Source organism: Sinocyclocheilus anshuiensis, unplaced genomic scaffold, assembly GCF_001515605.1.
Source record: "Sinocyclocheilus anshuiensis isolate Anshui unplaced genomic scaffold, SAMN03320099.WGS_v1.1 scaffold1934, whole genome shotgun sequence".
Taxonomy (NCBI): domain Eukaryota; kingdom Metazoa; phylum Chordata; class Actinopteri; order Cypriniformes; family Cyprinidae; genus Sinocyclocheilus; species Sinocyclocheilus anshuiensis.
This window is the reverse complement of record NW_015542444.1, coordinates 60,897-76,823: the sequence shown is the minus strand read 5'-3', so window position 1 is coordinate 76,823 and position 15,927 is coordinate 60,897. Positions and strand designations below refer to the sequence as shown.

The following is a 15,927-nucleotide window of genomic DNA, read 5'->3' as shown; positions in this document are numbered from 1 at the left end:
TGTGATATGTATTGTACTTAAGTACGAAAAGTATTTTTTTAATCTTAAATGTACTTAAGTATTACTTAAGTACAGTATATATATATATATATACTGTATATATATAAAATGTACACAGCTTGAGTAGCAATATTGTTTGCAATATAGTTTGAACTCTTTATTCCATTTTGTATTTTTGGGTATGAATAAGAAGCACTTCATCCGGTACTTAGTGTCTTTCATTCCAACATAAGAAAACATGTCTGGAATCTGCATCTGAAATAGCATTTAGATGTATTTACACAGTTTAATGTAGGCCTATCTCAGAGGGGACATGGATGCATTTAACCTGCAGTTACAGATAAATAAATAATGTTTTATTTTTAACATAAAACGTTGAATACTGTCATTTGAAATTATTTTAAAACGTAAAAAATAGTCGAAATGTGAAATTAAAACCGCCAGTAGGTGACAGCAAGTGACTGTTAATGAGTGAGTCATTGAGATTCAACCGATTCATTCAAACAACTGATTCATTCTGGAATAAAGCATTTGACTGTGTTAATGAGTGAATCACTGAATCATTTATAAAACCGATTCGTTCAAAAAGCTGATTCATTCAATAAGTAAACACCGTCCATTGCTCAGAGACGCAAAACAGTGCTGTGAACAGTGTCTTTGTTTGGAACTATATTCGTTTGCAGAATTGAGCAAAAACAAGCAATATTATGTCTAAAATGTAAGTCACTTATTGCTTTAGCCTACTGAACTCGTAAAACATATTAAATATGTTCATGCTGATATCTGCAGAAAAACGGTACTCTTTGTGTGATATAGATTAAGTTAACTATATTAAATTATATAAATATAAAAAGTATACAGAAGCATTTTTGCCGTCTACAATTTAGAATGCCTGGAATTTTGAGTTTTAATAGACTAATAAATCAACGTGCGTGCACTCTGTGTATGATCTGGTGATACAGCATACCTGATAATGTCAGATCGCACATCATTACAACAACACTTACCACATTATCGCAGACGATGCTGTGTATCGCACACCCCAGACTCGACTTGAGTGGAAAATGAATCATCCGCGGTTGTGTTTGCACGTGAGCATGAGTCTAACTTGCAGACGGCACACCACTGATTCGTCAAACCTGCTTTCCTGCAGTCTGTGTTTTTCTGACTTCTGACTATTTTGTAGCATGAGTTCAGCAGTCATTACATGCTAAGAATATGTAACAACAAAGTACTCAATGTGACTACTTTAGGTGACATATGATTGCTGTTGAACGTAGAGACCAAGACGTATGTATTCTACTTTGTAATGAGTGTTCCGTGCAGGGTTGCCAGGTCTTCTCAAGAAAACCTGCTCAATCGCTACTCAAAACTAGCCCAATTGCTTTCCAGGGGGTCCCCGGTTAAAAATCGCGTTACAGGGGATAAATATCATGTTATTGGAGTTGCTTCAACCCGCGGACATGAAAAACAACCTGCGGCAACAGTGTTAAAGTAGCCCAATTCCGCGGGAAAACAGCGGTCTTGGCAACACTGGTTCCGTGTCGGAATGTGTTTTTTGTTTTGGTCTGTATGACTCCGCCCATTGCCAATTTACCCAATAGTATTTCGACACCCCGGGTTGCCAGTTTATGGAAAACACAGCATATTATATCCACGGAAGATTCACGAAGTGAGTCAAAGATTGCAGATTCTACCCGACTTAAAAAAGCCTTGGCATCCATCTGAAACGCTCTATGACCAGAGGAATATTAAAATGCAGGTAGGCTAAATCAACTAACCAAATTACAGTGTAAGGCTCATCGCCTTCCGCTGTCAGTTGCACTAGATCCTGTTGCGTGTCCTCAATCTGGCAACCCGCGTGAGTCTCCAGTCTAAGGAAGAGAGAGGGCGGAAAACGACTCTTCAATATTTTGAATTTGGACTGCAGTACCCATTTCCACCACTAGCGGTCACTGAACTTTTAACTACTTGATTTTTTTCTCAAATCTAAATATGGAGTTGGATTTTCATTACAGGTAGTGATGTTGTAAATAATGTTCAAATTGTTGCACAGACTGATCGTTTCACTTCATAAGACCTCAATATATATAGTCAGGAGCCACAGATATTTTGTGTTGCCTGTATATGCTGTTTTTGACTCTCAAAGTGACGGTAGCCATTGTTGAATCACCAAGGATCACAGTTTCAGCTAAAACTCTTCTTTACTGTTCTACTGAAGAAGAAAAAAAATCACCTACAACTCGAATGGCCTGAGGGTGAGTACATTATCAGGAATTTTTCATTTTTGGGTGAACTTTTCCTTTCAAGGATATGATGGCAAAATAATTATTATACACTTGCGAAGACCACTTGCAAAAAAACAAACTTAAAGAAAATCAGAAATGTGCAATAACATAGTTTTATTATTATTATTAGTTTACAGTGTCATGGTGTATAGTATATAGTAACTTTATCATCACCGGAGGACTCTATGTTCAGTAGATCCAGCCGTTCTATGGTTTATACATGCCATGGAAGGTGACTGGAGACATGATGTCAACTTCTGCTCTTGCAATCTCAGACAGGTCCTTAGCATTCAAGATCAGGCAAAATGTAGGTCTCTGGGCTCCAGGCGACACCACAATCGTCATTATGACACCTGTTAAGCAGTGAAGCATTGAAAAAAATTAGACATTTATACTCACTATAAGTAACTTTGCAACTACTAACATCAACTAACTCTTATTCGATTATTAGTAGACTGGTAGGGTTAGGGTCAGGTGACATGTTCTTGCAAAGTTACTCACAGTCAGTAGCATGTGTGTTATGGAACATCAAAATAAAGTGTCACTCAAAATACAAGCTAGACAACACATAATATCTCTGAATGTGGCTAATGTCACGCACCATCATCCTCATCCACTCCATCGGGGTTCTGCACAAACAGCGGCTCTGAAGGGTACGAGTCCGGCTCCTGCCAAACCCAGGTCTCCTTAGTCCTCACATTCAGCTTGCAAATCTACGATTCATCAAAGACAGCTTAAAATATGCATTCTTCAACACTTATGAAATACTGACCAGCTGCCCTGATTATTCATACCCTGTCAGGGATAAAGTGGTTGAGGCCCAGCGCATAGGCATAGGTGTAATTCTTTCTGTTGTTCATTTTGTAGTTGATCTGAGGAAACTCGAAAGCTTTGAGATTGAAAACGTATGACAAAACATCACCGTAAGTTTTAACGTCCGGCTTCATTTGAGCTGCATTTTAAAGCAAAGGGAATAAAGGATATATATCAAGTTTGTCGTACCTTGTCGTGGACCAGAGAAAAGCACCTCAGGCTCCAGCCAAATGGTCCCATCAGCCCGCATTGTGGCCGTGGTGGTGGTGTACGGCAGAGACACCAGATTCTTGCCCTGCTCCTCCTGTAAGAAATCAGGGTTAAAGATCAATCTTGAAGCATCAGGATTTTCCTTACATACACGTATAGCAAAACATATTTTTTCAAATATATGTTAAAATAAATACATTTAAATTAACTGTCAAAAATGTTTCAAAATATACTGTATTTTCATAAACTGACTTTCTACCAATATCTTTTTTGGCCATTTCTTTGCATAATATAAGTGGACCACAAAACCAGTCTTAAAGGGGTCATATGATGCTTTTTTAAAGATCCAATGCATATTATTAATCAAACATTAAGTTTTGATATATTTACGGTAGGAAATGTACAAAATATCTTCATGGAACATGATCTTTACTTAATATCCTAATGATTTTTGGCATAAAAGAAATATCTATAATTTTGACCCATACAATGTATTGTTGGCTATTGCTACAAATATACCCCAGCGACTTAAGACTGCTTTTGTGCTGCAGGGACACATATTTTAAAAAGCATTTTAAATGCATTTATGTTTTTAACACATGTGAACATAGAACACATTTAAATAAAGACATTTAATAAAAATCAGCAAGGAACATACTATACAAAGTAAAACATTTTTTTTTAAATATATAAAAAAATGAAACATTACTAAATCATTAGAATGGTAGTTTTGATCTCTAGTAGGCTCTTTTGCATTTAGACTAAGTGGAGGCTACTGTAAGACTGGAAATGTATTTTGTTTTCCCCGAAATACATTTTGAAATATATTTTACTAAATATATATATAAAAAAAAAAAAGTATTTTTTTTTTAGCCTGACTGTTCATATCATATATTTAGCATTAAATACATTTTGGCCAGAAAAAAAAAAACATATTTTGCAGTATAGGTCAAATATAAATCTTAAGCATTTATTAAGTTTTTTACCCTGTAGGGATCCAGAGGAAGCACGTATCGCCTGACTTCTGGCTGAGGGGCAATCATGGCATTTCTTTTCACCTCTTCCCAGTTTGCTCGGAGGTTTGCCAGCCACAGGTAGTTGTAGACAAATTCAAAGCTGAAAAAAATGACCTTATTATACAAATTATATCACCTGAAACCAGTTGTTAAATGTAAATGATTACAATGGTGATAAATAATAATATATGCACAACTTAACCCATGCTTATTAAATATTCCTGATAAAAGTCATCAGAAATTACAGTTGCAAATTGGTTTGACGGTTTGAAATATCAGTTTTAGAATCATTCTGATAGTACACTGACTTCTAATCAGGCTCTGATATGAATAAATAATATATATATATATAAAAAAATAAACTAAACAATTACATTTGCAGAAAGCACATACTTTGTGCTCCAACTTGAGCCTAAAATGCCAAATAATAAGCCTTACTAGGGATAGATCCATTTCTGAAAGCATAAACTTAAAATCACATTTGATAAGTTGTAACTACTGTATACAGATAACAGTTAAATCTAGTAAGCAAATTCTAAAAAAAACTGTTAAATACAATTTTATTTCTCACATTCTCATATAGTCACAAGTCATAATTTTGCTATAATACTGTTTTGATCGGTTTGCTATTTGCAATAGTTACTATTTTTCATAGTGTGAACTATATTAAAACTATATTCAGCTTGAACACAAACATCATTATAATTATTAATAATAATAGTAGTAGATGCAATGCACAACAGCTACAAAATAAACCAAACCACAAGTGAGATTTCACCTGAGCTACGAAACATGCCTAGTTTGAATTTCAGAAATCACTGTATGTAGTTGCTTTAGTGTAAGTAAATCATTGTGTCGTACAGTACTTACCCTTTCCAGGCACACAGGTCAACAACAATGAAGCCCGAGTCCTCGTAGCAGTTGATGTGATGGAAAAGACCCATCGCAGCGGTTCTGAATTTATAGTCAATGTATTCTCCTGGATGCTTCCTCGCAATGTGTATCCAAGTCTGTAGAAATGAACACAACATACATCTATGGTGCAAAAGCCACATACGGCATTGACTGTTCTACTCATGAAACATTAGCATCATCGGAATGAAGAAACAGGAACATACGCCTTTCTCCTCGTCGGATTCAAAGCAGTCCATATAGTTGGATCCTCGGATACTCCAGGCGCTCAGGAACTTCAGCAGGTGGATTTTAACAGGCGTCTCAACAAAGACAAAGTAGTTTTCTGTCATCCCAAAACTAGGAAGGGAAAGACATGAGAGGAAAAGGTTTATCGACTGTTGATCTGGCTCCAAATGTTGCACACACTGCATTTAAGCAATAAAACACAACTTTCATCAACAAGAAGGTAATATTGTTTAAACACAGTATTTACAAAATGCTTTCTCCGCTAATGGAAAAAGTTCCAAATGAAACTAAATAAACACCGTGCATATGAGCAACACACATTACTGTGTAATATTGCAGGTTTATTTTGTGACAACGAGCAGCTGACTACACATTATCACTTACTTATATGAGCTATACAATAAGGTTTCTTTATATTATTATTATTAACAAAGTAAAACCATAAAATAACCTTTGGTAAGTTGTAATTACTGCATACTCACAGTTTGTGAAAATTATGTTTTGTTTAATACTGTTAGAAATGTTAAAAATTTATACTCATACAGTATGTTGTCATACTTATTGTTTTATTATTGTAATGTGTTTTTTTTTAAACTCATAATTTTGTGATAATACTGTTTTGATCTGTTTGCTATTCACAAAAGTTACTATTTACTATTTTTCAAAGTGTGATTTTTGGTGAATTTGATGAAAACTAGGTACAGTTTCACCATAAACATCATTATAATTTTACACTGTAAAAATTATTTTTCGAAATTGTAAATAAAACAAAGGTATTGGAGTGTGTTTTACAAGAAAATACAATTTCGTTTTGTTCTACTTCATAATTTCACATGTAATTCATTAATTAGTTATTACTTGCTATTTCTTTGTGATTAATTGTGAAATTTACCAGCAATTGCTAAGTGAAAACCGTTTCTTTATTTAAATTTTTTTTCTTCAGTGTATTGTAGACATGTGCCGGTATTCGGTAATGCGATATATCACGATAATAAATATGCACGATATTGTTATCGTGGGCACTTAAAAATACAGAGAATAATTATTTATTACAAATTATTCAGAATTTTGAATGCATTTTAAGAATACTTTTCCCATCAACTGGTCAAAATGCACAACACAGCTGTATGCTGCGTGTAAGACACGTGCGCACTCTGATGTAAACAAGCGCACTTTCACTCTCTGACAGCAGATGGCGCTAAACAGCAGAAATGCAGCCGTTACCCCGGAAACCCTGTAAACAAAGCGCTACTGGCTACTTTCTGTTTCTGAAACATATTTAAATGATTTAAACAGCCATTCAGATTTGTCTATTTGCTATGATGTTCATCACAGCACCAAATACTTAAATATTTAGACTTAATAGGCTATTTTTTTAACTTTTTTACATTATAATCTGGACTACAACATGCCCTAGATATTGTTTGCAAGTGTTTTGAAACACGTTATAACACAACTGTGTTATTTAATGAGCTAACATGAACTAAGAGTTGTATTTTTTTTTAAACAAAGATTAATAACATCTGTAGCAAATGTAGCTATTGCTCATTGTGAATGTTAATGCTAATTAGTTTACTAAGGTTAACTAATGAGGTCTTATTGTAAAGTGATACCTATTGGTCTTTATAATTCTTTTGCACTTTAATCTGTGTAATTTTTTCTTGCTTTATACGTTTTTTTTTTCTGTATTGCTTTATTGTATTTAAATGTTCAGTTATTTTTGTTATAAGAAAAAAGTTATTAAACCTGTTATACTGTATTATGAGAACACTTTTTTGGAACAAAATTTCAATATCGTGATAATACCGTACACGTGATAAAAGCATTAGCAATGAATCGCAACATGAAAATTTGATACCGATATATCCCTAGTGTAGTGTATGGAAGCCAGAATGAAGTAAAAAATAAAAAATAGAAAAATATACTGTCCTCGCTTGAGTAAATTATGTTTTAGACACTATATTTTCTAAATTTCTCTGCCAATAGAGATTAAATAGATACATGCATGCATAGTTACCTGTGCACATAGGATGGCTTAAACCTTTCCGCACTTGGGAACTGCACAACCACCTTGGATTTCTCAATGGGGTCTGATTTGTCTGAAAGAGTTTGTTACCATTTAACCAAACGCATTAGTTATCATTTAACCAGCATTCATTAAACATTGCTCAGTGACTGAAAGACCACTTACCTTTCTGTTTAGGTGGGATTCGGATGATATTGTAGGCCAGTGCGGCTCCCTTCCCCATGCAGTTTCCGATGTTGTAGACCGTACCGTCTTTCTCGATGTGCGGATGAGCCGTTACTCCATTTATGTTCACATAGTCACACATGTCAACCTTTTGAAATGATTAGGCAATATTTCTTAAAATGCTGGAAAGATCGACACAATATTTAAAGGGGTCATATGATGCGATTTAAATTTTTCCTTTCTCTTTGAAGTGTTACAAGCTCTTGGTGCATAAAGAAAATCTGTAAAGTTGTCAGTCTCAAATCCAAAGAGATATTCTTTATAAAAGATAAGAGTCCTCCGGCCGGACAGGGCATCACAGTATGTAAGGGGCGTAACATTTCCGTCTCACGCTTGAGGTATTCGGCCAATCACAATGCACTGGATAGCTGGCCAATCATAGCACACCTCGCTTTTTCAGAACGATGAGCTTTGTAAAAATCAAAGCGTTTCAAAAAGGCGGGGCATAGAGGAGAAACAATAATGTACAGTATGTGGAAAATAATGCGTTTTTTGAAACTTAAACCGCATAAACACATTTCATTACACCAAATACACAAAATAATGTTATTTTTAGCAACACCATATGACCCCTTTAAATCAATGCAAAGTAAGTCTTTGTCTTACCTTTTTCAAGGTTTCCACATTGACTTTAGTGATAAAATTAGTCTCCGTGACGGCATAAAAATCCTCTCCAATAGGGTAAACATTTACCAGGCAGTTGTCTGTCACCTCAACGCCTTTGAAATACGTAAAGAACCTGCCAAAAGTGACAAAATGTGAAAATGCTGATGCACCAAAGCATTATGCCCTGCATGCTGAATTACAGCAATTAATAATCAAACCTGGAGAAGATGTTCTTGCAGGGATCTGAATAAGCACAGGTTCCAAACTCAGTAATTACAACACTTTCTCTGTCATAGCACGAACGTAAGCATCTGTTTTGACAAACCTGTGAGAAAAAATGCCAAGGATAACAGGGTTATTAATTAAACTTAAAACTGAAATGAAAACTATAACAATAAATAAAAAAAATAAATAAATGCTAATTAATTTCAGCTAGTTGCCAAAGCAACATATTCATTTTAATTGAGTTTAAGTTGATATACTAAATTAACTAAAATTAAAATGAAATTAATTAAAACCATAAAATAAAATAAAACCTACAAAAAATAAAACTTGTGAATAAAACTAAAAAATATAAATAAATAAAAATATAAAAGGAAAAAAATGAAAAAATAAATACACAACAAATTAACTAAAACTCTTACTAAAATGGATAAAAACGGATTCAAATATTAATAGAAACTTCAAAAAGTTTTATATTAATAAGTTTCTTTTAAAGAGTTAACTGGAGTAGGAAACGGCACAATAACGTAAATATTATTTGATTATTAAACAACTAAAATTGAAATGAAAAACAACAAAAAAATAAAAACAGATTCAAAATATTTATAAAAACTATATAATATAATAGTATATAATAGTATTTTGATACCAAAATAACACTGATGAGTTTTATATTATTTTCTTTTAAAGATTTAACTGGAGCAGGAAACAACACAATAACGTGAAGATTATTTGACGTACTTGCGGAAATACGTGACCTGTCCATTGCTGAAATCAAACTTGTGCATGAGGGCCTGGCCATCGAAAAGATGGTAGAAGGGCTCCGATCCGACCTCGAACAAACCGGGGCCCAGTCGGAGCAGACTGCCTTTAATAAACGAGGGGATGCAGCCTACAAACAACGCACATTACACACAAGTGTTTTTGTGTCGTCTTGATTAACCATACACAGGAAATGATGATATACTTAATATTAAAATTGAATTGCAAAAACAGGTTAAATGCAATTCAAGCTGTTTCCAGACTCTGATCCCAAAATGTATATATGTGACCCTGGAGCACAAAAGCAGTCTTAAGTCGCTGGGGTATATTTGTAGCAATAGCCAAAAAAATGGGTAAAAATTACAGATTTTTATTTTATGCCAAAAATCATTGGGATATTAAGTAAAGATCATGTTCCATGAAGATATTTTGTACATTTCCTACTGTAAATATATCAAAACATAATTTTTGATTAGTAATATGCATTGCTAAGAACTTCATTTGGACAACTTTAAAGGTGATTTTCTCAATATTTAGATTTTTTTGCACCCTCAGATTCCAGATTTTCAAATAGTTGTATCTGGGCCAAATATTGTCCTATCATAACAAACCATACATCAATGGAAAGCTTATTTATTCAGCTTACAGATAGATATATAAATCTCAATTAAAACAAATTTACCCTTATGACTGGTTTTGTGCTCCAGGGTCACATTTACTATTGGAAAATCTAGAACCCCCCCCCAAAAAAAAACATGTATAAAAAAAAAAATGCAGGTGCACAGTTACAAATAAATGTTTATTTGGGAAAAACCGCTTGGTTTTTGTCAGGTCAAACAAGCACATCGTCTTTTCCTCCTAAAGCATTTTTTATGGAAGGAATTTGAGTGGTTGATATTAAGATACATTTACATTTTCCTCTTTTTTTCCCCAGAATATTTTCAGTCAATAGATATGCCAAAAAGTCATGAAAACAGAGGAAAATACCAGTGACGGTTGCTGGAAGAGGTTCGTTTAGCTCCTCCACAGTCTCAAAGATTTTCTTATAGCCTCCAGCAGGGTGCTCGAAACTGAAAAGTGAGGGGAAAAGTCTATTTTACAGTACGTGCACTTACATGTACTTACAGTGTACCTACAAGGTAACTACATGGGGTAGGGTTAGGTTTAGGGGTAGTGCCTAGTTATTGTAATTACTATAATAAGTACATAGTATGTACATGAGCAACAAGACTCTAAAATAAAGTGCTACCCAATTTTTAAATACACAGAAAGGAAAATCTGAGAGAATCAGTGCACACAGATTTTGCCAATTTACAACATCACTACAGACATGTTCCCAATGACTTAAACATCATAAATCCAAAACATAAGCATTATAAAGCTTGTGTTATACAAGAAAGAATAAAAAGAAGGTCGCTTACCGGCTAACCATGATAGCGTCTGTGACTCGGCTTGTTCTTGTCGGTTTGTCAGCAGAGCCATAAGTTTATGGGTTTTATACTCTATCCTCTTACACAGGTTTACTCTGACTTTGACCGCTGTTACAGCCAATGGCAGCATTTACTAAACAACGAGCCCATTGTACAAGAGCCTGAGCTGCCTTTACAATAGCCATTCCTTCAAATAGGATTTGAGATTTTCACGCAGCTGAAAGCTGTGATGCAATCAGGTGTACAAAATGTGATTGAACAATGTAAGAAACAGAAATCAGCTGACAAAACACCCAACAAAGACTTTATTCAGCTAATAACAACATATGCAGCAGTTTTCATAATAATGCACACGAGTAACCGAGGTTTAGAATATTTCCTCATGGGTTTTAAATCTTTCAGGAGAATATAAAATAAATTAAAAAAATTATAATTATTATTATTTATTTTTTTTAAATGGGTTGCATGACAGAAGTCAGTATATTCTTTTTCTATATTTAACACTGTCAAATCTGTCTGTGGCAGGGAAATTTAACAGCCTAACAAAATAAATCAAACAAACCACTGATTCCAAATACTCTTTGATGAAGAGATGCTGTGTAATCCAGCTATATTATGGCATGACAAACAGCACATTGTTAGGCCAGCGGCAAAACAAAACAAACGATGAATTCACAGAGCCACAATAAATCAGTCTAGCAGCCAAAACCAATGCTTTAAACATGGTGACTGTATAAAAAGTGTGGGAGCTCTCAGTCTTCATGTCATCTGACAGCTGATTGCAATAAAAATGTTAATGTAAGAGTCCCAAATAAGTCTTTCAGGTGCAAGTTTTCTTCTCTCTTAGAATGAGAAAAAAAGACTTGTATACTTATGCAATAAATCTATTTGTATGCCTATTTTAAGCCAGTGCTGCTTGTTTTCTTTTTGTATGTTTTGTAACTTCTGAGGTCACAAGCATGACGGGTTTTGTTGCCACAGCACAAACGAAGGGCTTTCCGTTTTTTACATTCCTGAACAGATTTGTGAACAGATTAACTGTGAAAAACACGTTCGTTTTAGCAACACAGCCAAATTAAACAAGCATAGCATTGCCAAAAAAGCACTGAATTTATATAAAAGTTTTATTCTGCATGAGTACCTCTCATAACTTTGAGAGTTTAGAGATATTGTACAAAAACATAACATTCAACAAAAGAAAAGAAATAATGCAGCCTATTATAAACTATTGTGTCTAGCAAATCCATATCTATAAAAATGCTTATTTATTTATTGCTTTGCTTGCTCGCAATTACACTGGCTTTTCATACTTGAAATTAACCCAGTGGCATTTTTTATCTTTAGTTTTCTTTCTGCATGTTTAACATTGTTCATTAATTGAAAAACAACCGTATGGGAGAAGTGTGCATCATTTTTTAATAACTGCTTTGATGCTTTGTGGAAATGTCAACACTTAAAGGCAAGGCAAGTTTATTTATACACAATGTTAATTCAAAGTGCTTTACATAAAAGGAAGTAAAATAATCATTAAAAAATTAAAAATTGATTTAAAATTAATTTAAACAGTTAAAATAGAAAATTATTATATATAAAATATAGTGCAATCAGTTCGGACATAGCACAGTGCTCATTCAGTAAATGCACAGCTAAACAGATGAGTTTTGAGTCTGGATTTAAATGTGGTTAATGTTTAAGCACATCTGATCTCTTCTGGAAGCTGGTTCCAGCTGCATAATAGCTGAAAGCTAGTTTTACAGCAAGATTATCATCCCATCATGTCATTATTATCAGCTTAAAGTAAGGCACACATGTACAGTGCATCTAAACTTACAAGGAATTTACATTTCATCAGTGATTGTTTGAATATGCATGAGTGTTTAAAACGTTTCATGCCACGGGAGGCTGTTTCTGTGGCTTAATCTGAGCTCTTGTATGTATTTACATGTGATTAGAATGATATTCAGAATCACTTTAAACCTGCTTCTATTCAAGCAGAGCGTGTGAACTTGAGGCTCGTGTTCTCTCTGCATGTGCAGTGCTTTCTCTGGTTGGAGTGGCACGTGAGGGCTTGTGCTGTAGTCCAGAAGCTCCCTATATGTAAGCCTCCTTTGCCTTGTATATGTTTCTGTCTGCTGTGTTAGACTGGTGCATGTGATTGATTTGGTGCCTAGTGCTACCAAACATTACATTTGTGTGAACGTTGCTCATCACTGCTTCTGCTTGTCAGCTCTGCTGCATGGCGTTTTGGACGACAGCAGTTCAGCTGTGCATTTGAGACACTTCGGACTCTTAAGGATTCAGGCAGCAGGCAGACTGGTGCATGCAGTTTGCATGATAGGTTGCTTTTGACTAACTCTCCTTGTCAGTTTCGATGCATGCTTTGGGACCATGAATTTGAACCACTTTGAACTCTGATGAGTTTGGCAGCGGGCAGATGGCGCTTGCAATTCATTTGCCGCTTTGACCACAAAAGCAGTCTTAAGTCGCTGGGGTATATTTGTAGCAATAGCCAACAATACATTGTATGGCTCAAAATTATCGATTTTCCTTTTATGCCAAAAATCATTAGGATATTAAGTAAAGATCATGTTTTAAGATATTTTGTAAATTTCCTACCGTAAATATATCCAAACTTAATTTTTGATTAGTAATATGCATTGCTAAGAACTTCATTTGAACTTTAAAGATGATTTTCTCAATATTTAGATTTTTTTGCATCCTCAGATTCCAGATTTTCAAATAGTTGTATCTCGGCCAAATATTGTCCTAGCTTAACAAACCATACATCAATGGAAAGCTTATTTATTCAGGTCATATCACGCAACAGGTCATATTTTCAAAGAAATTACAGATAGACCACAATATACAATAATATAATATTACATTTGGATATTAATTTATTTTGTATTACTACTGAAACTGCTGTTTTATTAGGCTTATTAAAATTGTATTCATATTATTCATTTATTAATACTTGAGATGTGGGAAGGCTTTCTATAAATGCACACAAATAAGCATAATGTTATGTTATTTTAATTACATTTAATAATCAAAGACCTACGTGCATAACTCATCAGAGCATATAAATCCAGTGTTGCCTGAAACAAATTAAATTAAATTTGATATAATGCATTGAAGACAATAAGTCTTGGAAACTCTTTAAAGTTGAGTTATCATCTTGTTTCTGCCTTTTGTAATGTGCACAGAGAATTAAATTGCATTTTGAATTCATTTGAATTCACAAACAAACAATCCTTTTGTACGATTTTCAGTATCAAACCATATTAAATATAAGCTTCCAGTCCCCCAGAGTTCAAAATGCCAAACTATGCAAAGCCTTTTCCATTATACGGTAAAAAATGAACCATTAAATCCACACATCTGGTAACAATATTGAATTTCTTTTCTAATGAATTGGAACATTTCCGCTTTCTTATAATAATTCCTCATTTCTGTCCTACATAGGTCTTCATGCAAACCCCTTCCCCAAAACTGAAACACTGAATACTTGGACCAAAGTACTCTTACCGTTGAAGCCACACCATTAAATCCTCTTTATCTGGCCTGACATCCTCCTAGACCTTCCTTCTGCCAATCCATAACGGCAGATAATGCCCACAGACGGACAATAACTCTTCATGATTGGCACAAAGTGGGATTCATTTTAAAAACAGCTCCATTTGAAGACATCTGAGAACGGTTAATTCCAGAACAGAATGTTCCAGAACATTAGCCAACAGGGATAAATGAAAAGGGCTAAGAGTGGATATACGAGCGATCCGTTGAGAGCGTGATCAAGAATGCCCTGCGAGATGACCGAGAGGAAGAGCATCCAGCCCTCGCTGACGGGTGCTTCGATGAGCTCCTGGTAGATGAAGACGCAGTAGAGGATGGTGAAGGCAGGACTGAGCAGCACCATGGCCAGAGCGCACAGAGCTCTAACAGAGAGACCGAAACACGATTAGAGGCTAATTTAAATATGAGACCACAGACACAATTTCACACTGTGATATCACTGACCGCAAACCCATGTAGCAATCAAATCAACACATAACGTGAATACTGCAGGCAGACTGTGTGTGATACAAACACTTTGTGTTCATATGAGTCACTGTACTCAAAGTGTTTTTATTAAATACAGAATCGATTACACGTCGTCCTATAGTAATGGCACCGAGACGGCTTCTTACAAATGCTCAATCCTTAACCTGTTAACCGTCAACCCCCTTTTTGAACATTTGAATGCTCTGAAAAAACAGACCTTAGGTTGGTCTCTTTTTTTAAAAGCCATGCTGAAGTTAAAGCATTAAAAAAAAAAAAAATGAAAGTTTGAAAAAAAAGTTATAGAAGTTTAAATTTATTGTAAAGAACTTACTGTACTAAACATTTTTTTATTTTACATAAAATAAATTGTACTAAATATTTTGTAATCTAAAATTGCCATTAAATCGAAGCCATATGTCTACGCCAGCTATGTTCAAAATTTGAAGTCATCACAAAAATGTAGTTTCCTGTGAGATTTTGTTTAGGCACTGTACCAAAAAAATGTATTTTTGTGACAAATGTATATGTCACAAATCAATCAGTTTCTGTCACAATATCACTTTTATCAAAAAACAAATCACCAAATATGGAACCTTGAGTGAACAGTGCAGTATAGTATCATTCCAAAGAGGCACAGAATCACTTTGACCTTAACTGTTCCCTCCTGGTGGAATGACCTGCCCAACTCAATCCAAGTAGCCGAGTCCTGAGCCATCTTCAAGAAATGGTTAAAGACACATCTCTTCCATCTTTATCTGGCCCTCTAACACTTGCACTCTCTATTCTATTTCTATTCTGACTACTTGTTTTCTTTTTTATTAAAAAAAATGACCCTCTAACACTAGCGTTCTCTATTCTTTTGACTTTTCTTTTTATTTATCATAAAAAAATTCTGAAATGGTTTTCACAGTACGAAATTTGAGTTTTTAAGATTTGAGTTTTTAAAAGAGCACCAAGCGTCCTGCTTTCAGTATATAACACTATAAAATCAAAGCCATATGTCTATCCAAGTTATGCTCCAAATTTGAAGTTGATATCACAAAAATTTAGTTTCCTATGAGATTTTGCTCAGGCGCTACACAAAAAACAGCCATGTCACCCAAACTGAATTTGTTTTGATGCATTCTCCTGTCACCATATCACTT

The 15,927-nt window shown here is 34.5% G+C and overlaps 2 protein-coding genes across 2 annotated transcripts in view; both read right to left on the bottom strand.

Annotated features, from left to right (window-relative positions):
- Positions 1-2,385: 2,385 nt before the first annotated feature.
- Positions 2,386-10,777, bottom strand: rpe65a (retinoid isomerohydrolase RPE65 a). The gene is given in 15 exon segments (XM_016493033.1): positions 2,386-2,641; positions 2,890-3,001; positions 3,083-3,177; positions 3,291-3,405; positions 4,298-4,427; positions 5,198-5,337; positions 5,446-5,578; positions 7,485-7,566; positions 7,659-7,806; positions 8,325-8,457; positions 8,543-8,606; positions 8,609-8,649; positions 9,288-9,438; positions 10,296-10,378; positions 10,730-10,777. Coding segments are annotated over 15 exon segments (1,584 nt in total). The 5' UTR covers positions 10,741-10,777; the 3' UTR covers positions 2,386-2,495.
- Positions 10,778-13,804: 3,027 nt separating this feature from the next.
- gpaa1 (glycosylphosphatidylinositol anchor attachment 1) overlaps positions 13,805-15,927 on the bottom strand; it is a 15,385-nt gene continuing 13,262 nt past the window's right edge. Inside the window, exon 14 of the mRNA XM_016493032.1 lies at positions 13,805-14,676. Within this exon, the coding sequence (XP_016348518.1) occupies positions 14,439-14,676 (238 nt within the window). The 3' untranslated portion in view covers positions 13,805-14,438. The remainder of the gene's footprint in view (positions 14,677-15,927) is intronic.